This window comes from Genypterus blacodes, unplaced genomic scaffold, assembly GCF_046128005.1.
Source record: "Genypterus blacodes isolate CSIRO-AG114 ecotype Tasmania unplaced genomic scaffold, CSIRO-AGI_Gbla_v1 ptg000090l_1, whole genome shotgun sequence".
In the NCBI taxonomy this organism is placed as follows: Eukaryota; Metazoa; Chordata; class Actinopteri; order Ophidiiformes; family Ophidiidae; genus Genypterus; species Genypterus blacodes.
Genome location: NW_027466895.1, coordinates 831,244 through 855,000, shown reverse-complemented (window position 1 = coordinate 855,000; position 23,757 = coordinate 831,244). Strand labels below are relative to the sequence as shown.

The following is a 23,757-nucleotide window of genomic DNA, read 5'->3' as shown; positions in this document are numbered from 1 at the left end:
TTCTACCAGGGCGCAAATAATGATAGCAGACAAATTAGGGCAGGTTTAGGACTTGTGGAGTAGCTGCAGCAGAATGACTAAACTCAACACTAAAATAGAACGAAGAAGAAATATAGAACGGACTTCAGGCATTGGCATGACTTGGACTTGCAGTGAAAAGCAACGACCTGATCGCTCCTTGTGTGAGAAACCAACTCTACTCCCAACAGGGGTAAATAATGTAGGGATTTAAAACCATATATGGACGTTGAGCTGCCAGAGAAGAGGAGAAGACACGTCTAACTTCTTCGTCCAACTTATCTCGCAATAACTTGCGACCATTACATAGAGTCACAAAAACCTTCTGACACGTGCTGGTAAATGCTTCCAAAACACACAAACAGACACACACACACACACACACACACACAGGCACATATAGGTTAGTCAAAGATGCACACACACGGCTACACAGTCAGAAAATCAGCCCAGTCAGCAGTGTTGATTCAGGGGGGTTAAAATCACCTCAGAGGACCGATCGCCTTGCTGAGCGCAACCAGAGAGAAACAAAAGGATCAGTCATCGTCATCACCATCGCACCTTCATCCCTCTACTTTTCTCTACGGTAACCCCCCCCTCCCTCCTCTTCCTCATCGCTCTCTCCCAGAATGCTTACCTGTGCTCAGGAGAGGACTTATTCCACGGTGACAGGCTGAGGAGCACTCTTCAGTTTCTCTTCCTTCTTCTTCTTCTTTTCTATCCCCCTCTGTCTATTTTTGCTCTTCTTCACTGGTGTCCAACAGAAGCACGTCTGCCCCTCTTCCTCTCTTGCCACACTTTGCTCGCCTTACTCCTCGTCTCCTCACCACCAGCCTGGTCACTCACTCACTCTCTCCCTCCCTCTCTCCCTCCCTCCCTCTCTCTGCAGCGATTTCCAGCGTTCACCAACTCCTCCTCTTTCTTCAGCTTGCGGCAGCCAGACTACATCTCCTACATGTCTCTGCCTGAGCTCTCTCTCTCTACACACACACACATACACACACACACACACACACACACACATACATTCCCTCCCCCCCCTGCTTGTTCTCTCTATCCAGCTTACAAACCTCCCCCCTTTCTCCATCTCGTCACTATGGAGACGCTGGGCCCGCACAGAGACCGCAACGGCGCGGTAACTTCAGCGTAAAATTTCACCTGTAAATAAACACGTTTCTACTCCAATCTGCAGTGTTGGATTTTTCCATTTGTAGGCGGACATGTTTAGGCAGATGGCAGGAAATGGCTCAGAGCACTAAAATTCCCATTTATGTGTTCCTGCTCACTATTTTGCAGTGTTCCTCAGGGATTTTCCCCAGCTTTTTTTAAATTTACTGAACTGAACTTTATGGAACTGCCAGCGTCCGAATATAGATGTTGTACTCTTCAATCTGTCCCATTCTGTATCTACTGACCACAGAACCGAACTGAGAGAACTGAAGGCGCCCATGTGCTTAGCGTGTGCTGCAAATGTGTTGTTCGTGTGTGTGTGTGTGAGTGTGTGTGTGAATTCACATGTGTGAGAAACGACAAATGAAATAGAACCCACGAGGCGTGATGTCATGACGACTATTTCTGTCTTTACGAGGTTCCACTGATGTGATCCTGGGGGATAAAACCCGAGATGTCAACTCCATCTTATTGTTTGTCAGCAGAGACACGACTCTATAAATGTAAGGCGGGATTGAAGATGACTTTCCACATCCTGTTGTTAATTCAAAATGTAAGGAGAAGTGAGGGAAACTGATAAATCCACATCCAATACACCCCCATCTGGTCAATCAGAACAGCACAGGCGACCTTAAAGAGACACAACATAAAACCTTTCTGTTCTCACTCTGTGTGCACACTGATGCTGCAGCAAGAGGGCAGAGGTGGATCCCTTTAATCCAGTGAGGATGTTGATCAGCAGCTATAGTGCTTGCGTTACTATGTGTTCAGGGGTCACACACATATTCTCTCCTGGCACCTCCCACATACACACTCCACAACGTACAGAGCAAAGCAGGTAAAAGCCAAATAAGGCTGCAGGAGAGATTCATCGGTGAAGCACACTGCAGTCCTGAGGCAAATCCACCTACACGGAAATTAACAGCGAACCCTCCTCACGCACTCCTCTTGCGTTTGTGAACGCACCCTTCATACGCAGTCACACGGCGGGTATCTACAATGTAGGAACGCACCCTCCTGTATGAGCCGTGTGTGTGCGACACCCACAACTTCACACGTACCAGCACATTTTTGGTGTGAAAATTTCTGAAGTAAGTGTACAAGGATGTGACACTCTCTTCACTGTGTGCATGTGTGAGTGAGTGTGTGTGTGCCTGCGTGTCAGTGTGTCTGTGTGTGTGTGTGTGTATATAGGCCCTATTTGCATGGTATATACAGTCGGGTTTAAGCTTGCAGTGGCTAACGGAGGCAGGAACCATCTGGTGTTGGGATGTGAGACAATCTGTCCATTTGGAAAGGCGTCAAAGAAGGTGACACACATAATGCAACACACATACATACACACTTACTCGTTTATACCAAGTGCACATATCTCTAGTCTCTATGGTAACTGGTAGCCGTCATAGCAACAGAGCACAAGCAGGAGAAAAAAAGGCTGGACCATCATGAACTGTCCTAAATTTATTTTGGAAACTGCACACACTAAGATTAAGGAACGTGCGTGTGTGTGTGTGTGTGTGTGTGTGTATGTGTATGTGTATGCGAAGTACCCCTCGACATGCTGCAACAACAAAAGTAGGGAATGCAGGAACAAGTCAGGCCCTGTAGGTGAATCACACACACACACACACACACACACAGCACACACACACGCCCACATGCTGCGCACACACTTCACACGCCTTAACCTGCAATGCACAGGTATGACGCAAAAGCTTCTCCTACGTACAAACCCCATTCCTACAAGCATGGAAATCACATGAGACAATGTCTAATACGCACATCAGCCGAGTGAATCAGGGCACACAACACCCACACACACACACACAGGCACACATAACAGGGTCCACTCATCAGGAACACATTAGGCTGCATTATCCCTGGAGGAGCGGAGTCTATCTGCACTCCACCGGTGCGAGGGGCTCACTTCAAATCACTCCAATATGCAGCCTTGACGCAGGAGTTTGGTTGTTTCCCCGCCTGAAGAGGAGCCCAGGACTGAGCCAAGGGGCAGCAGCGCCACCCTGTGGATCTTTACGGTACCTTTCAAGTACACCATCAGTGCACTGTAAAGTATGACAACAAATAAATAATGTATATTTGTATAAAACTGTATGTGTGTTCTATTTGTATCTGTCCTCTCTATTGGTCATGCTTGTTAGCACATTTACCCGCAGTGACCCGGCTCCCCCTGCAGAGATCTATTAAAAGGTCACACGCATATTTGATCTAAAGGTTGCTGGATCCAAAGAGCCTGACCTCATAGAGCACGAGACAACAAAACTCGACCCTCCAGAGGGATCCAAAGCTTCTGCATCTGGCTCTGTGGAAAGCTTCAACTTTATAATGTTGATTAAAAACAAACACGATCAAGAATATAAATACCACAACAATACCAAATACATTTACTTCATTCCAACATGATTCCTCTCCTCTGTGATTGGACCTCAGACTCACAGTTTTAGCCCGGGATGAGCATACTACAGCAATGGAGCGCCCCCTGCTGGTAGGCCAGATTAACTGTGGTCCTGTCTATACGGGACTGAAATCTTAGAAATCTGTGGTGCAAAGTAACAAAGTAATATACTTCATGCGAGCACTCAACTATTTCTGGGGGGGAGTATCTGTATTTTGCTTGAGTATTTATATTTTCATTGAATTTACTTTAGTCTTGGTCACTAAAAATCACAATCAATACCTTTGATACTTGTGTATAGTAAAAGTATAAATGGATCCAATGTTACTTGCCAGATGTGCAGATTTTACTTCATATCTTCACACCATATCTGTAATTGTATGTTGGAGAGGTGGTGTGGATCCATCAGTCCATGAGTCCATGATTAGTTTGAGGACCATGTCATCACAAATTTGTTTATCTCTGAGACAGCTTTTAATCAGTATTTAAAGTATGCTGATGTAGGAATACTGTCAGGAAAATTACAATAGGTTAAAGGGAGAATTAAAGGCACAAATCCGAGATCTCCACTCGCAAACTGTGATTCGTATTATGACCAAGCCACCTTCAGCAGGATCTCTACATGGATATAAATTTGCAAACCAGCCCTGTGGTTTCTTTGGGAAGTGATTAGTGAAATTTTAACAAAACGTAAAAACCCAATTATGAGGGGAGTCGGCACTTAGTTGCCCATTTTTATTAATGAATAATTCTCTATTATTCAAGCTAATTTAATAATTTAAAGCAGAAACCACCAAAAAGTCAGACTAAATCAGTTTGCAATTTCCATTCACTGCACTTCACATGACATTTTTATCTGAAATGTCACAACAGAACTATTCGTAAACCCTTTCAGCAGCGGGTCACAGCTCTTTCACAGTGATCTGTGGGTCTCAAACCCATGTTGGATCAGATCCTCCTGCTCTCAAACACATGCCCTTCATGTTCTGTGTCTGAACTGGACCAGGTGTCTGATGAAACAAACTCATCCACAACAAAGACAGAGAGAGGAACCCGTGAGTGTGTGTGTGTGTGTGTGTGTGTGTGTGTGTGTGTCCTGAGGATTGAAAGGTGTTTAGAGCTCTCACAACAGCAGGCCCTCACAGATGTGTCCATTCCAAAGGACATACATGCACACATAAACACACACACTTTAATTTTCCCTTCAATTTGAAACCAGTCCAACAATGCTTAAACGCTGCTGCACATCTCCCTGAAGACCATGGCATCTGTTGCCTGTAGCGATTATCTGGTTGAATTGTATTCTTAAATGATCTCCTCTCTCTCTCTCTCTCTCTCAGTCTATCACTAACTCTTGTATCTGTCCTTCCAGTTACTGTTTCATCATACCCTCCTACTGTAGCTCGCTCTCTCTCTCTCTCTCTCTCTCTTTCTCTCTCTGACACACACACACACACACACAAGCACACACACACACACACACACACACACACACACACACACAGTGGCCACCCCATCACCCCAGGGAGTGCTTCACTGACACAACTGCTGCAGTGGTGCACACTCATTAGAGGACAGCAGGTACACACGAACACACACATACAAAAAAAATAAATCATTACCTGCAGACCGTATGATTGAAAGTGATGCTTGAGCAGCCTCTAGTGGCTCCACCTGGAACTGCAGCCACTTCTTTACCACGATGAATTCATAAACACAGTGACCTAAGCACCTATCCTTGATGTCATCTGTACTGTAACATACACACTTGTGCATACTTCTGGGGCATTGAAGATGTATATGGTGTGTGTGATTCATCTGTATACTATAAACAATATATATTATGTATAGTATAGTATGTATTGCTTTGCCTGATTGTGAGGAGTCGCCACACATTCAACAGACGCAAGCACATCAGCAAGCTGCATTCACACTTTCTCTGTTTCACATATGCACGCAGAATCTCTCTCTCTCTGTCTCTCACACACAAACACACACACACACAAGCGCAGCATGTGGGGGCGGTATCCCCAGCGCTGTGAAACATCTTGCATCCCACATGCTTATGTAACTCCCTCCCCACCTCCTCCAGCTGATCACTCATCACTTTATCCTCTGCCGAGAAGACTCTCTCTCTCTCTCTCTATGCCCCCCCAGCCCCCTCTCATTGAAATCAGGCGCCCTCTGCAATCTGGCCTGGTTTTGGGGATCATCAGAGGAGCTCATCACTCTGAGGGGACGAGGCAGCAATGCCTGCTGTCTCCTCTGCAGATTATATGTGAGCAAAAACTCATCAATAACTTAACACTGCTTGCAACAACACGCCAGCTCGAATGTCAAACATTGTAATCGTCCAGGGTAGAGAGTGTGAATCCTCCAGGTAAGTTCTATGTGTAAACACAACAAGAAGCATCGTTCTGACAGGAAATATAATGAGGATATGATGCTACAGCTTGTATATGTATCCACCATCCTGTTTGTATCCTGAGCACACGCCGCCTGAAGGCCGCTCGGCCCTGTCTGACCTCCCCACAGAGAGATGACCACCGCCATTGACTTTAGCCTTTGCCTCTGATGAAGAGCAGGAAAGGCCAAAGCGCACACACACTCTGGTATATAGTGCCCGTCTGGGGTTCAATATATCGAGCAGGAGGTGCAACAGCACGACAGAATTAACCTGCGTTCAGCTTCATAAACCTTCAGCTCGGGCCAGCTGTGCGGCTGTGCTCCATCAGAACCCAATCTAATCCAACGCTGAGTCATAAAAACCCTTTCTGCTTCCATCGCATTAAAATACCTGACGAAAGGGTGAAGGAGGAGGTCTGTCACAACACAGCGTGACATACATTGACACACAGAAGATTACTGCCATCAATGTGGAATCAAGGGATGAAAATTCACAGGAGAAGCAGACGGGTTTGACTCACGTTGATGAGCTCGATCTCCCATATCTTCTTCACCAGCTCCATGGATGTGTAACCGTTGATGAGGAACGACTTGGTGTAGTCGCCGAGCTCCAGGGACTCCAGCCACTCGGCCACGGACGTTGGGTTGTTGCCGTCATATCCGACGGGCCGCACCTATGGCAGGGATGAGACGGAAATTAGAGAGGACAGCATTTGTACACAGTATACATGATATTATATCTATTCATCTATTCATATTTGAATGAGGATCATTTCTTCCTTTTGCTTGTGATTTTAGCTCAAACAAACTCATTTTTCCATGTGGGTAATTAAAGATTCATGGTCCGTTATGTAAGACGAAGCCTCCTCGTCGGTTGAAGGAGCTCCAGGTTTTAATCTGTAACAACTTCATGACTGCAGGCGGCGTTGTGATGAGCTCATCTTTCTGGCTGTAAACATGTAAACACGAGTGTGAGCAAGGGGGCGGGGGGGATTCAGCAACAGTTTGTGGCGCTGGTGTCTATATGATGTGTGACATGCGTATGTGTGTGTGATCAACAGATCCAAAAGTGTCCACTCAAGTATTCTCCAGCACTGCAGTGAAATTGCGTGCAGGTGGTTGCCATGGTAAAACCTAAATACAGATTTGACTCCTAAAGGACACTTTTCACGCCTGAAGACATGCACTGACCCGAGGCAGCAGCCGTATGGCCTGCAGGAGGCGCTGTCTGTGAGCTGAGTTGAGGATCCCAATTTCCAGCAGGTCCTGGTCCTCCACCACGTTGCTGCCCTGCAGGTGGACACACAGACAAGAGGCAAGGTGAGAAGATTGTGAGATTGTGAAAATGTTGCAACACTGTAAGTTTAACATTCCGACTCAGGCTTTAATGAGTCTGATGGGGGACCTGCAGAGACCTGTGAGACATCCGTCCCCCACCGTCCAGAGTCTTCATACAGATGGATAATGAGAGGAAGGAGAGATGGAGGTGACGTGGTGAGAGCTGCGTCAGGAGGGAAAGGCCAAACTCTCAGCCGGAGACGTTATTAGAAATATAGATTTTGACAGAAGAGGAAAGTGAGGAGGACTGAATGTGCAGTCTGAGGACCATCACACACACACACACACACACACACACACACACACACACACACACACACACACACAATGTTCTCTGCCAACTAACACCAGTGATAAACAGGAGCAAGAGGAAAGAGAAGAATCCGTTTTTCCTCTTTCTATTTCTGCTCTGTCCACTCCAGGGACCTCTGCGCCCCGCAAAGGACATTTCGCTCCGAGGCTGTGACATTTTCATTCCAGATGGGCACCGGCTGACGTTTCGCCTTCACTGCGGCATCCTGAAGAACGTCCGTACGGAGAAATCTGCTGCAATCACGCGTGGGGAATAATCAGAATCAGAATTCCAAATGATGTTTGTATGGAATTGCATTTTATGGCACACTGACACGTCTATGGTGGAATTCTGATTATTTCTTAATTTTCTGTGTTTGCACTTGTAAAGTATAACAGAGCGTGAAGTTATCATAATTCTAATAATAACTGTTAGTCTCAGTTTGTCACCTGGATCACAACGTGCTGCACAATCTCCATTGTGGATGTTACAACTTCATTAGTGCAGGCGTCCAGGCTCGGTTGACCAAGCAAAGGTCTTAAATTAAGTCTTAACATGTAAGACCTCACAATCTGCTCCGTACCCGCCTGATGCACCAAATGTATTCCATCTGCGCTCTCTCCACGCCAGGGTTCACAGATCAGCTACCAGACTGATTAATAGAGTGCAGAGCAGGTGTCCGCTGAATCTACAGAGCCACGAGTGATGGCCCACTGAGTGGACTGTAGGGGGGTTGGAAAGGCAGGACTAATTGCTCCCTGTTGGACACCTGATAGGGGGAGACGGAGAGTCTCAGATTTTGTCTCTTTCTTCCACTTTTCTCGCCTTTCTCTTTATCCAAAACAATCCTGTCCCTCTCAGGTGATGGATCAGAGCAGAAACACAACCACCATCCGTTTTCACTGGTGGACGTCAAAGTTCTGCCCAGCCGAACCGCACGGCTCAGCAGAGGAGTTAATATTCACACAGAGACCCGGGGAGGTTGAGGCCAGAATTGAACAGAGACGGTGGCAGCGAGGGGCCGTTATCAGCATCAACAGGCTTTGGCAAATATTACAAATCTAGCCCGGCCTGCGATATCTTCCCCCCTTTGTCTGCCGTGTTCCCTCCATGCTTTGTTATTCTTCATCTGTTCTCCGGAAATGCTGTCCCGTCTCCTCATCAAAACGTTGCCTCAGTCTTTACTTCCTTCCTTCCTTTCCATATTGTCTCTTCCCTGTCCTCGTTTGCACTTTTGTGGAAGGAATGCCGGGACCTTCACAATTGCGGCTGCTTACTATTCATGAGGTTTGTAGCTGTGCCACCTTTGAGCAAAATATGGGTATTGGCAGCGTTCCTTCTCTAATATTGTTTCCTCACATCCCTCTGAGGGAGTAAATTGATTGTATTGGCCCCTGGCGACTCGTTTAAACTCCTTTATACCCAAAAAAAACTGAATCCAGCTTTGTTTCTTCATTCCTGTCATCAGCTATCCAACACTGCACCACCATTCATTTTGCAGCACAGCGTCGCCATTATCAACTCTTAACGACAGAGCAAAAAGCATCAGGATAGCAGCTAGATAGTGTAATTGTTTTCCCTCATATCTGTATTTATGAGCGTCACTTTCTGCGGATAGTTTATGTCTTGCATGTGTCTCTCACGTCAGCTACAACAAATCAGACTTTATCGCGTCATTTCCACCGTCGACCGCCTTCCTTCGTTACCCTCCACTCCCATATTCTTCTCACACTTCAGTGTGTGTGTGTAGGTCTGATAATGACCGCCGTTAAAGCGGGCGATGGGGCGGCGGTCAGAGGACTAAGCAAGGTGAACGGCTCTCTACTAGAGGCGACTCACACATAAAGAGGCCCCGGTGTTAAGTGTGTGTGAGCATGTGTGAGCTGTAAGCGCCACGCTGGAGATATTGCTCCGGATCACAGGCAGAAAATAAACCGAGCAGGTGAAAAAGCTCATTATTCCAGTACAAACACACTCCACAAACACGATGTAATCTGTTCTCATCCCTCTGCTCTCTCCCCTTGTGGTATCTGGTGGTATTGCGGGGCCACCAGTTGGTTAATTGCCTCTTTGTCCTGCATTTGCATTTTCTGTCTCCTTCTCACTATCATATACATTGATATCCATTAACATTAACAACGGGGCGTGATTAGTCCTTGTCGTCATAGCAACCACTCCACCCACTTTGCTTTAAGTGCATCAATCTACGCTGTTTGTCCTCTGCTGGCTGGTTAAGGTGATGCGGCACACCCACTCCACCGACCCCATTAGCAGAGACGTGATGGCAGACTGGCGGCTCGCGTTGCCTCTCTGCCATCAAATATCAATGCAGAACAGCTTGAGGGCCCGCCTGCCCCCCCACCCCATACCGCGTTTGTTTTTTCCCTCGTCTTTTCCGTTCAAATCTGTCATTTAACTTGATTTCCCATACGGAGCGGCGCGGAAATGAAATCTGACCCAGACTTCTCCTTGACGAAACCATGTCAACAACAAAAAGCAAACATGGATGAGATCCTGGTCGCGTGTGCCTCAGCAGCATTAATATCAATTTGTGGTGGCTGCCGAGTTTCCCCAAGGTCAGAATGTATTAATACTCTTCCTTTGTTTTGTCAGGAACAGCAAAAAGAGATTCAAATGCGCCGTCCTGTCGCTTTTACTCTCAGTTCAGTTTGGATTCACACATGAAAGTTTCAAGCGAACCCAAATAAAGCAGCAACATCGGTAAGAAATGTCTGCCTTCATGAGGAAGACAATGAAAAGAGGGTGAAGGCAGAGGCCATAAAGTGGGGCAGCCACATATCCACCAGACAGTCTCTGTGGATATGTGACATTACACACAGTCTCAATGTAAACAATGTAAACACCTCTGCCTTGTTAGTACATTACATCACTGAGCAGCGAGCTCATCTGCTGACAAGAGCTTCTTCTGAATTTTAGGTTTAAAATGTCAATTCATCAGTTCTTGTGATATTCCCACCAGTGACTTTAGTGACACAGGAAAATTAATGTACGTCACAGGTCAGTGGATAAGGAGACGTTTCTATGGAAACGCTGCACTTCCTTCTGCATTCAAGGCTGCTAAGATTTGTGTTTTACATAAAAAGCCTGCATATCACATAGCTTCCCACTGGGAGAGCAAACCTGTGTGTGTGTGTGAGAAAGACAGAGACAAAGAGAGAGAGGTGGATTAGTATGGAAAAATTATAATTAACCACTGCAGGAGACAGGAGACGCAGGGAGGAAGAAGAAACACACACACACACACACGATTACTGGCAACTTTCCGTCTGCTCCAGAAATCAATGAACTAATGTCGTGCAATTCTACTGCACACTTACTTACATTTATAATGTGTGATCATACTTGCATGAAACACACTGACCACGTGTGGGAGAGACGCAGAGAGAGAGAGAGACAGAGATTCTGTGATTGCCTCCTGTTGCCACGGCAACCAAAGGAACAGATGAGGGTCATACTGACTGTAGGACTGGTGCGACTGCAAGTGAGCGTGCGTGCACACACACACACAGTATATGCAGATGTATAGACACCTGGGAAATTGTCCTTAATGTGCAGGAAATTACATCATTCCCTCCTGATGTGTCTCAATGTGATGGAAGGAGATAAACATAAGCTCAGTCAGACAGAACTAGAACAGGTGGACACTAGTATTGTTTATAGTATTGGGTATTACAGTATTGTGGAGTGATATTTCAATCTAACTCTCTTGTGCCGTTTCTGATATCATTCTAGCTAATTAACTAAATAACAATAGAATAGTAGAGAAATGTATTGCTTATGAAATATTTACATAAACCAAATAATGCAAAGTTTTAAAAACAGGTTATTTTGCACTGTGACGTTTTTTCACCCAACAGTGACAAAATGCAACTAAAGATAAACTCCTCCAGTCAGCATCGCTCTGTTTTCCTCTCCCCTCTTTCTGCCTCTGCTGCAGTTTCTCCCAATTTTGGCACTCAATTCTTCATCCCCGTTACAGTCCTCCTCGCTCGCCTCACTCCTCCTTCGCTCAACCGCTCCCACTCTCCCTGTAGCTGTCAGAATTTCTGATACACACACGCCCACAACTGCTGAACATCAAAAATGCTTATCAAAGAAATCAAAGGATCTCTGCATAAAACGCAGGAAAGGATGAATGAAGCGTAAGCAGACGGGGCTACAGGTGGTTATGTGCATTTCTGCGAGGTGTGTACATGTCTGCGAGTATAGATGGGCACACGCACGCACGGGCACATATGTGGTGCCTTTGCATGTGTCTGTGATTTAGAATGTGCGTATGTCTGCAGTTTGGTGCGGGGGAGCTGGATGGTGCTGTGATGGTGATGTGATGGTGATGTGGTGTAGGATTTCTGTGCGTGGGAGGACCTCACATGGCATCAGTGGGAAGAGGAGGAAGAGGAATGAGTGACAAAGAGAGAAGAGGGAACTCCAGTAACAAAAAAAGAGATAAGAGGGCAAAATATCTTGAGATGAAGGATGATGAGACAAAAGAAGACATTCACATCTCCATAACATCATGAACACTCACCATGAACTGAACGTTGTCAAAGCCATTGGCCAGCAGGTGGTTCTCATACTGGACCAGGCCGATGGAGTCCAGCCACTGGCCCACGGACTGCATCGGGCAGCGGGGACCTATGAGGGGGTGGAGAGGCAAGCGCTTCAGCAGGGAGTAGCCGTCCACGCGGTAGCAGCGGCAGTCCGGCTGAGACAGCTGGCACTGCCACATCATGTTATGGCGGGCGAAGTGGCTGTCGAAGGAGCCCGCCATGCTTTTGAGGAGTCTTTGGGCAAGGCAGCGGGCAGAGAAGGAAGGCGAATGGGAGGCAGGCGCAAAGGAAAAGGTGAGGGGAGAAGAAAGGTGGAGAGGACGAAGAGGGGGGAAGAGGAGGAGGGAGAGAGTTGCAGGCTAGGCTAGGGGAGTTGGCATGGTGGGGATGAGGAGGTCAGCATGTGAGGGTGCGAGGGGGAGGAGGAGGAGGAGGAGGAGGAGGAGGAAGGGTCCAAGACGCTGTGTTCGGCAGGTCCAGAAGGGGGTGAAGGCTGAAGTTGTATCCAGAAAAGAGCTTCTGTCCCGCGGATAAATCCGTCCCCAGACTGGGGGGGTGGAGAGGTTCAGATAGGAGTGAAGGTATAGATCCGCAAGACAGAGGGAGGCTGTGCGTGTGTGTGTGTGTGTGTGTGTGTGTGTGTCGCCGCGCTGCCGCTTTCCTTTTCAGCTGTTGCGCTCGCTTGGCTGCTCCTCTCAAGTGCGTGTGTGTGTGCGTGCGTGTTTGTGTGCATGTGAAAGAGTGTGTGTGCATGTAGGAGAGAGAGAAAGAGAGAGAGGAGACGGAGAGAGAAAAAGAGCGAGAGCTGCCTGCACTGTAGATTTCTCTTTATCAAGTACTCCCACTCTCATCTGTATGCTTCTGCAGCCTCCTCTTGCTCTCCCTCCCTCTCTCTCTCTCAGCGCTCCTCTTTCTCCCTCGTTCCCTCCCTCTCTGCCTCACTCTACCTCACTCTCTCTCCTCCGTCTACCTCCAATCTCTATCTTCTCTCAGGGTTTTGATCTTCACCCTGTCCCCCGCCCCCCCTACTCGCTCTCTCTCTCTCTCTCTATTTCGCTCTACCCTTCTCCATCTCTCTGCATACGCTGATAATAGCCACCACAACAGCCTTAGTGTCTTTGTCTGCAAAAGGAGCTCCCTCCCACTCTCACACACACACACACACACACACACGCAGGGTGTAAGTATGCGTATATATATGTGCATGCATGCCTACATGTGTGTGTGTGTGGGTTATTGAGGGGCGGAGAGCCGATTTGGCACAAACAGGATTTCTCCCTGTGGTAACCATGGTTAGCGGAGGCTTTGCATTCATAGATGAGGAGAGAGGTGGGGGTTGGGGGAGGATGGGCGGGGGAGAGGGGGGGTCAGGAGGTAGAGGACGGGCATTGTGTGTGTGTGTCTGTGGCGGGGGGTGTGTGTGTGTGACAAATGAAAGCAGTAAACAGCGCTGAGTAGAGGAGGATTTACGGGATGCAGGTAAAGATTCACCCTCAATGTGTGAAGGAAAGTCAAACTCCCACACAGACACACACACACACACATATATTTTACCTGCAGTGTCCTTCTTCATGTCCAATCCACTGCTTATTCCTGCACCGATGAGACTCATGATCTTGTCAATCTTGAAGCAGTGACAGAAAGAGAAAGAGTTAAAGAGACAAGCAGCACATGAGGGGGGAAAGCCGTCACAATCATTACAGCAGCCGAGGAGGTAAATCATCAATCATCCCCCTGCGGATTGAAACGCAGAAGAGAACGGCCGCGCAGACGATGAAGATGGCGAACGGCCGTAGTGTCTGGTTAGAGCCGTGACCCTGAACCTGCTGTGAACCGCCCGAGCTTTCAGACTGGATGACCCGTCCAGCTGTCAGGAGCACAGGAGCTTAAAGAGCAGGCCGGACAAATACCAACCACATTCACACACAGGCAGAGCGTGAAGGTGTAGGGGTCAGCCGACGCTTCACCTGTTTATTACATTCAACCCTCCCTTGAACCTCTTTGGAGGGAAAAAGTCTCTCTGAAGTTGCGAGCAGGTTATTAATTAGCATTCATGCAACAACAGACACTTCAGCTATTTTCAAGGTGAAGGCGGATTAAAGCGCAAATTTGTTTCATACAGTGGATGTTTATACACCTCCTACTTTTACACCCGTAGCTCTAATGAATGTGTGTGTGTGTGTGTGTATCTTCAGATCGTTTCCTGTGGTGGAGTGTCCCTCGTGGCGTTGCGCTTGCTAATAATGCGCGGCGTTTGTATTTTGTGGAGCGAGTGCTGCAAATAGAGCAAGTTTGCCATTTTCCCCCGTACATCACTCCATAATTTCCCCTGAAGCTGCCTTATCTCATCCTCCTTTAGCGTGTGATTATACAGGAAAGGTCATGCTAATTGCTGGGAATTCAGGGGAAATTCCATATGTTAATTCATCACCGTCAGCGATGTTGCGTATGTGAAGACTAAAGAACGTAAAATATAAAGGTAGACGGAGGAGCAAATGCAAATGGGTGGACAGGATTTCACAAATGAACTTCCTCTCACATGCATTAGTGTGTGTTTGAAGGAGCGAGGAGCTAATTACGCCCGGCTGTTAATTAAGTGTGAGAGGAACATTTTTCTCCAAACTGATGTGCGATGGTGTGTGAGACTGTAAATACTCATGAGTATCTATTTGTGCGTGTGCGTGCGTGTGGATCCAAATAATGCTGAGTTGGAAGACGACATGTCCGTGACCCGGGGAGTGTTTATAAAAGCCCAGATCAGACATTGGCATCCCATCTGGGGCATCACATCTGTGTGAGCGGGCCCGCGGGGCACAAACACAAACTCACACACACACACACGCCACCCTCGACCTCTGCTCCCTAAAACAGGAAACAAAATCTTTTTTCCCTCTGCCAGTCAGCATCGTATACAATACATTCTACTTGACAGGAGACCCACCGTGTTAGATAGTTTTAGAATCAAAGATCTGGTAAGTGGTTCTCCTGTCTCTTACCTCCTCCCACTCAGCAGTGAAGGAGGGCGTTCGCTCCAGTCTTCCCCCTGGACTGGCGCCCTCTCCTGGGCTGGGACTGCCGGGCCCCTGCCCCCGAGATCCAGAGCCCCAACTGTGCTCCTCCTGTCAGAAACAATGTTATTTTCAATTATCATGGTCACGTACAAATACCTTTTTTTTGGCTAATGGGTTATGACTATACTAAGAGTAAATTAGGAACATTTACATTGTCTTGTCATTGTCAACCCAACATACGCCCAATTGATGTAACTGGGAATACAAGGTAAAGAAAAACATACTTGACTTTAAATATTAAAGATGTGAAACCCATCCGTGTATTGTGGCTAGGAATCTATGAAATATCTGTGAGCAACAGCGTACCTGTATGGGAGACACCGCCACCAGGTTGGAATCCGACTTGGACAGAGTCTTGGATAGCTGCAGGTCCAAAACGCTGCGTGGGATGGACCTCATCCTCCCCAGGGTGCACGCCCTCTCCTCGTATCCGGATGAACCGTCCTTGGCAACCGGAACCTCCCCGTTCTGACTGGAGTAGATGGAAGGCGGGCGGCCCAGTGTCGAGCACCGGCGCGGGGGATCCACCTGCTCACAGTTCCTGGGTCTGACCTGGTCCTGATTGACCCTAGTGTGGAAGACAGTCCGGTAGACCACCTGGGGCTTCTGGAGGTCTTTGTCGCTGCTCTGCAGCGAGGACTCCTTTCCTGTCGCTGGGAGGACCTGAGGGGGTCCTCGTCCGATCCCGATGCTGAACTCTGGCGGCTGCAGCAGGCTCCCCTGTGCCTGAGGTTTGAGATTGTAAAGGTGGTACGGCGTGTCAGGGGTCTCACACGCCGGGGAAGATCCGTGAAGCAGGCCCGCAAACTCCTCAGGAACGTGGCTCCTCCTGCGGTCCTCTAGAAGCGAGCTGGATGGCAGCTGAGGAGGAGGAGGAGGGTCTCGCTGGTACGGCCCGTCGTCTGTTAAGAAATACACACAGACAGATTAAGGTCACATTCATATAACAAAACACAACACTGCAAAACAACCAACGCTGCACAGAGAAAGGACAAAAATTTGATAATACATCTCTAGCTTCTTCAGGAACTCCTGACTTGGATTAAACACCTCTGCTTCTTCACTGCAATGTGAGAAAAAGTGTGTGTGTATGTATGTGCGTGTGTGTGTGTCTGAACCGGTGCATGTTTGCATGAATTCATTGGGGCAGACAATCTCTCACCGTTCACTGGGCTCTTTGAGGAGAAATGCTTTGAGAGGTCTCATCGCTGTCTGCGTGCAGCCGGGTGAAAGCTTCTTTTGATGCTGCACACAAACACATTTCTGCGACAGTAGATGTATATCTACGTGTGTGTGTGTGTGTGTGTATGTATGTGTGTGTGTTTATGCTTGGGCATACCTCTGCACAAAATTTAAACGCTTCAGTTTACAATATTTTCTAGAAACACAGAGCTGGAACGTAGCTGGAGACTAGAGTTCCTCATGACACGAAAACTATTCATGATTCAGGGACATAAAGCCGATCGTCAGGTTGATGTGAACATTCAGGAGAGAGATGCTGTGGACTCTTCCGTTCACAAAAAGGTTTCCTTCTGTACGGAGCTGCATCATATTCACGCAATCTAACCCATGAGTGGGTGAAAATACATGAAAAATTTCATCACCCTCTCCCACACATACACACACACGCACGCACACTCGCACGCACACACACACACACAAACGCACAAACACACACACAGACACAGACACACACACAGACACGCACACACACACACACTGAAAACTCATTTTGTTTTCCAGTCATCTGTTGATTAGAGGTAAAACACACACAATTATGTCATGTGGCTTTACAGTCTATTAAAAGCTGAAAAACGTGTTTATGTGTATGAGGGAGGGAGGACACACACACACACACACACACACACACACACTCTCTCTCGCTCTGTTTCTTATCACTGAGTGTTACAACTGTGTCCCAAGCCATGTAAACAATCTCACCTCTGATAAGTATCTCTCTCCTTCTCGTCCACATACACACATACACACACACACTACTTAGACCACACACTTGGTCTTACAATCCTGTCACTTGAACAAATAAAACGAGCATACAGCCATGAGCACACACACACAACCACACTTTCACACACTCATTCATACAATCATGTGACGTGGAACAAATAAAACCAGTGCACATCCATGTACACGCACACGCACAGTGCACACGCACGGCCCCATCTCCATTTCTTAGCTGCTCTGTGTTAGAAAAGCTCACGGGAGTGACTAAGTGGAAACATCCACGCTGGCAGTGTGTTGGACTTTTCGTACCGTGAATCAGTGTATGTCCACACACACACACACACACACACACACACACACACACACACACACACACAAACACACATACACTTTCAATCCACAACACAGCAGCCAGCATTAGGTAGGTAAACGAGCCTCCTGTCAACATTTGTCTTTTTCTTTTTCTCTGCTGCTAATCGGTGCACTTTCACCCTAAATGAAAGACCAAACGCTTTGTTCACAGGCAGATTATTGATGATTGAACAAGGAGCTGAATCCCTTTTTTGGGTTGAGATGTGACATTTTCTAAATAATTACGAGGAACAAACAGGACGCAGGAGCAAGGACACTTCTGTTTCATTCCAACAACCCTTCATCTCTGTGTGCAACTCATCTTCATCCTTATTTTAAAGATGAAAAGCATCGGCAACAGGTGATCCCCTAGGTCGCTATGGCAACAGAGAGCCCAGCGTTCAGCATCTCTCACTGTTTTTTGGGTGGCTTAGAGTGTGCGGCCTTCGGGGTGTGTGGGAAAAACCAGCGTCTCTGTGTGTGTGCTTAAAAAAAGCAGCTGAGTGAAACATGAACATTGTAGGAGGAAAGTGAGACTTAATTGCAAAATGAGAACATCTAAACAAACAAGAGGATCTGCCCGTCAGCTGTCTTCCTCAATGTGTCGCCTAATACCTTCATTAGACACCCGCCAACAAGTCCACTGACCCCTCTGTCGTTTCACCCTCTTAGTGTCTGTGTGTGTGTGTGTGTGTGTGTGTGTGTGTGTGCGAGCATGGGTCTTACCTGGATCCCAGCGTTGTAAACCCTCAAACTGAGCAACAACTATCTACTGAGAAACTACTATCTGCACCCTTCACACACACACTTCTTATGCTGAAACGCAGCATACGTTTGATATCTGATGGCATCACTCTGCATACCGACGCGTAAACACACGTGTTCCGACAAGCAGCAACTTAACCTATCTGAATACCAATCAGTTGTGACTCTGTGTTCCTCTCTTGACACACAACAACACTGATGTGTTTCACAATGTCCCTCACAGCTTCTGTTAAAGATTGAACACAACCTTTGTCATCACTATCACCAAAATGTCAGCAAACAAATACAGGCAGGCAGGGCGACTGATTTATCAATATATTTATTGATTGTGCAACCGGCTGATGCAACAACGTGTGAGGCAATCACATGAGGCAGAACCTTTCCACAACACAGATACGCCCACCTCACATCTATCAATGGAGCGAAGCCAGAGAGGAGGCAAGTGGGCGGGGGAGGAAATTAAAATGTAAACAGATTTATTGAATTTTTATTTTAATCGCAGATGCTATATGGGGTATTCATAAAGAAAAGTGCCAGTTTCAATTGCATCACACCGCCGTATTCCCTATAAATCTACCTGAACTGTATTTGGTTCACACGTGTTCCAAACTAACTCAGTTGATTATTCAGTTTATTTAGGGTTATAAGGTTTTGATCCGATCGCTAACAAACACTCCTCACATCGCATCCCCCAACATCCCCCTGCTGTAGGACTGACATCCACACAGACAGAGACACAGACCCCCCCTTTCCAATCATGTACAGTGTGGCTATTTTATATGAAGCAGCGATGATTTTCATTGGCTTTGACCTGTCACGCCCCTAACTCACCCATCTTCCCAGCCGTGCGAATGTTAGGAGTCGTGATTTTTTAGGAGCGGAGTCATAATTTATGAGCTGGATTCCCACCCGCCTCAAGTGAAGGATGCTGCCTCTCGATTGCAAATGAGACTCTTTTCATATCTAAATCCAGTGAAAGATGAAGGAAGGTGGATGGAGAAAGCCAGACGTAAACATGTCTCTCAGTGGGAACTGAAGACAATACTCTACAGTAGATTCTTGACAAAAGGGAGGGCAAAGCCATTTTCCTTCTCTTTCCTGTCCCCTTTTGTACGCTTTGCAAATCAAGTCAAGACGAACCCTTTCAGATGGTGGCCAGTGTGATGGATTCGACTAATTCTACGTCAGAGCCACACTGGCTTCAGGATAGACGAGACGTGTTTAATTGCTTGTTAAACGTTCACTGCAGCAGCAGTGACGGCTTCCTGCTTGATTGTGCATCCCTGAATGTTCAGGGAGAGGGAGGGAGAGAGAGAGAGAGAGAGAGAGAGAGATAGAGAGAGAGAGAGAGAGAGAGGAGACGGATGGAGGAAGGATAGGAGACCTCAGGGAGCGAGATGAAGAAGGCGAGGGTGGCGGAGGAGAGAAATATGGAGAAAAATAGGGAGTGGGCAACAGAGCAATGGATGAAAAGACAGACAGAGAGGGTGAAAGTGGAGGGCAAATGAGCTCTGGAGAGGCAGAGTGAAGCAACGCTGCAAGACCAAAGACAGGGGGGGGGGGTGGCAGCAAGGCTGAGAGATAGAGGAGGAGGTGGAGGGTGGGGATTGTAACTGTGAGGGAAGAGAGAAAGAGGAGGGAATGAGAGCTTGCAGGAGCGGCTGGAGAAATAAAGGTGTGACAGAATGAGGGATTGAATGACACGAAGGAGGCGAGGGGAGAGAAAATGAAAGAGCAAGAACCTGGAGCCTGGAGCCGGAGGTTACGAGTCAACAGAGAGGCTGGACGGTGAAGCCACTCAGGCCGCTAATGGAGCACAAACCAACTGGATGTTAGGGTTTCTACCTTTCATCCACATTACTGATATAGTAAATGTTCACCGTTGTCATTTAAGGCACTGCCTCTTTGAAGCCCCTTGTCAAACTATAGACAGACAATGTGTGTGTGTGATTCATTGCGCCTCACATGCAAGCCACAATTTCCATCATGCACAATAAAGGCATTAACTTAAACTTATCAATGCATGGGGATAATTTTATATATATTTATTGTGAGAGAAACCGTTATTGTGTGCACTGTGGCGCCTTTAATGTATACACACACTCCACCTATTGTTACCCGTATTTCTGTGATAACGTGGGTTGAAATGACTGAAACTGAAATTACTTGTGATAATGTGTATCTTTGTGAGTGTATGAATGTGTGTGTGTGTGTGTGTGTGTGTGTCTGTGCTGACATGAGACCGCAATGCTGAATACACACATGAAAATATTACCTCAACTATCTCTTTGATGCAATTCATGTTGTCTTTTATGTGTGTGTGTGTCTGTGTGTGTGTGTACGGGGGGGTGATTCAAACGTCTGATAGTGTTCATCGCTCCGTCTCTTGTGGCGACACGCTGACTGTTATTAAAAAGTATAAAGTAATATCTGAGCTGCCAGTCATCCTGGAGATTAAAGACTGAGCCCTATTTCCTAAATGCCACAGGCTGGGATTAATCATCATCAGCTCCCCAAGCCTCAGGGTTAGGGCTGAGTTAGGCTAAGGAACGACATCGTGGATGGGGACTGGTGCTCAGGTTTACGGTGAAATGACGTGATTTGTAGTGGAGATGACCGATCTGAGGCTGCAAACATGCTGCCCAAAGTTATTACCAAGAACTGATAGTAAAGCTAGAATTTTATTAATAAAGATAAAATGGAGTGAAATGACCTAAACGAAACCTTTACTGGTTTGTTAAGCTGAAAAACTGTTCAGGGCTGTCAGATTTGAGTAGATTTCTATGAGGATTTTCAATCATGGTCAAAGTTTGTCCTCGTGTCTTGGCATTGAAATGGGGTCACTTCTGTTTCGTGCTCTGTCTGTGTGTGTGTACCATGAAGAGTTTAATGGTTCAAATGTTCTCGCCAGCCAACTGTTAGATTTCATCATAGGCAGACTTGAGGGCGAGCACCTGACAGCCTCCATTTTGATCCCCTTCATCACATAGATCACTGCACAGATTGTGGAGGATCAAACAATTCACCAGATTCATTTTCCCAGATGAAAGACACCCAACCAAACCCTCATCCTGTGTGGATTTGAGGATGGCGGTGCCCACAGACTGGTAACCTGCGTCACACTCACAGGTTGAGGCGGGTCGAGGTGACTTCACGTCTGAGAGGCCGTGTCAATCTGAGCCTGGCCTTAGGGTGGCCAGGGGCAGATATTGAATTCCCCCCATTTCACTTCCGAGCCCAGTAAGCGCAGTGTATCGCCACGGCAACTGGCTCATCTCCCAAGGTAACCCATTTTTTCTTTTAGACTCCTGAAGTAGGAGGGACGATAGCCTCTCACTTGCAACTCTTGGTATTACACACAGCATGTATGTTTGTGTGTGTGTCAGCCAACACAGAGTGCTCACATGAGGTCACGTTTATTAACTGTGTGTGTGTGTGTTCATCAGTGTGTGTTCACATGTGTATGTTCTTTTACTATGAATCATTTGACTCAATTGGCTTATGCTTATGCAAGAATCCTACTTTTTATAATGTTTTCCAGAGATAATGAGACTGGTTATTTAACACTTACACCTATAATCAATATTTTTCATCACGCATACACACACAGGGCTTCATGTTCCTGTCGATACAGCTGTAAATATGATTCTGGATTTATCGGCTTAGAAACTGTGGAAATCAATCAATGTTCTCCAGGCCTCCAATCGAAATCGATCAAAATCTGAAGCACATACACGTAAACCTGCACTGGTCTTATCACCTAAATCACTGTATATGTACATGCAGGCATACAGAACGATCAATAACTATCTCGCCGGGCTTAGAGGTAACCCACGGCGACAGTATTTGTGTTCCGTTAGCTCACCAACCGTGACCAAATCTGGGTCACCATGTTGCAGTGAGTTGCACCATCACCCCCACCTGCAGACTGGTGAGCTGGTGTCACCTGCAGGTTCCCAAAGGTAAAATAACAGCTCATGCAACGTTTATTAATTCTCCATAGGCGGCCGCGACAAGAAATTGAGGTTAAGAGCCTAATGCACTCGGCACACACTCGCTCCCAGGACGGCGTCTAGTTAACGGACGTCTAGTTCAAGTCTGAGAGTTTGGAGATGAGAACCTGATGAATAATGTAAAACACTGGGAAATAAGGCGTTTGGACAGACATGAATGGCTTTTGTCCCTGATGGGTGGTGTGTGTGTGTATGTGCGTGTGTGTGTGTGTGTGTCTGTTTGAGAATCAAATCAATTTTGCATCAAAGACGCCGCTGACTTGAAAGTATGAATTAACAGGCACGTGTGTGTGTGTGTGTGTGTGAGCACATGCAGGCGTGTGGTTGAGCGCGTGATCTCATGACAACAAAGGAGAGAGAGGGAATCACGCGCTGATGAACTTAACACTTTCAAGTATAAACACACACACACACCGGGTGCACGCGCTCGCTTTGCCATTTACGGGTCGTTAACCGCGAGAACTCATTGATCGCTCGGCTCCCTCTGTGACTGAGTTTGCACAGCGGATTAGTGTCTAAAAACAGGCCGACTCCAGAAACCACACACGACGCCACCGCTGCTTTTATACAGGTGAGAGAGAGAGAGAGAGACAGAGAGACAGAGAGAGAGAAGGGAGAGGGAGAGGGAGGGAGAGGGAGAGAGAGGAGAGAGGGGGTGGAAAGGGAGAGAGAGAGTGGTAAGGGAGAGACAGAGAGAGAGAGAGAGAGAGAGCAAAAGAGAGGGGAGAGGGGAGAGAGAGAGGGGCCTGTACTGCCCGTGAAGATTTTTACCTGATTAGACCTCCTGTTTAGTAGTGCCTTGTTTACTAACAGTTGATTGCTAATTGGGAAGAACAAACCGGCAAAATGCCCCGGATCACTTGATTATGTATGTTACAAGAAGCCAACATCGAGAAGCTGAGCAGGTGCGACCCTTTGACCCTTTGTGCCCGTCTGTGATTGGCCCGTCTCTACCTGTGTCACTGCTGATTAACTCACTTTTTTGATGCATTTTTAAAGCATTCTTGAAGCATGATGTATCCAAAGACACAGAAACTGTGTATATAGAAAACATCCACGTGTAATTCACTGTAACATTTGTGCAGCGTGAGTGAAAAACATGCACGCATTCACACCGAGATGTTTGTGGAGCGCGCCAGCACCTGAACAGCTTCAGTAAATACGGCGCTGCAGATTTGTTCCCGTTTGTCGCCACTGCATAATTCATGGAGGACAGCGGTGTAGACAGTCGTGATACTTTCTGCACGACGCCGGGGAGAATCTCCAGCCACGACCGCTGTTACGTAAGCTGTAGCCCACAGCGTCCACGCCAGAGATGGATCGGGTTATAAATAGGACTTCTTCTTCTTTTTTACCCCGACCGCCCACGCAGGTGCCCAACACC

The 23,757-nt window shown here is 47.1% G+C and overlaps 1 protein-coding gene across 1 annotated transcript in view; it reads right to left on the bottom strand.

Moving 5' to 3' along the window:
* The window catches only part of anks1b (ankyrin repeat and sterile alpha motif domain containing 1B), a 117,547-nt gene that overhangs the window by 22,874 nt on the left and 70,916 nt on the right, over nucleotides 1-23,757 (bottom strand). The window contains exons 15-20 of the mRNA XM_076158846.1: nucleotides 15,589-16,184; nucleotides 15,208-15,330; nucleotides 13,766-13,835; nucleotides 12,190-12,296; nucleotides 7,202-7,300; nucleotides 6,532-6,684 (exon numbers count right to left, since the gene is read on the bottom strand). Of these exons, the coding sequence (XP_076014961.1) occupies nucleotides 6,532-6,684; nucleotides 7,202-7,300; nucleotides 12,190-12,296; nucleotides 13,766-13,835; nucleotides 15,208-15,330; nucleotides 15,589-16,184 (1,148 nt within the window). The remainder of the gene's footprint in view (nucleotides 1-6,531; nucleotides 6,685-7,201; nucleotides 7,301-12,189; nucleotides 12,297-13,765; nucleotides 13,836-15,207; nucleotides 15,331-15,588; nucleotides 16,185-23,757) is intronic.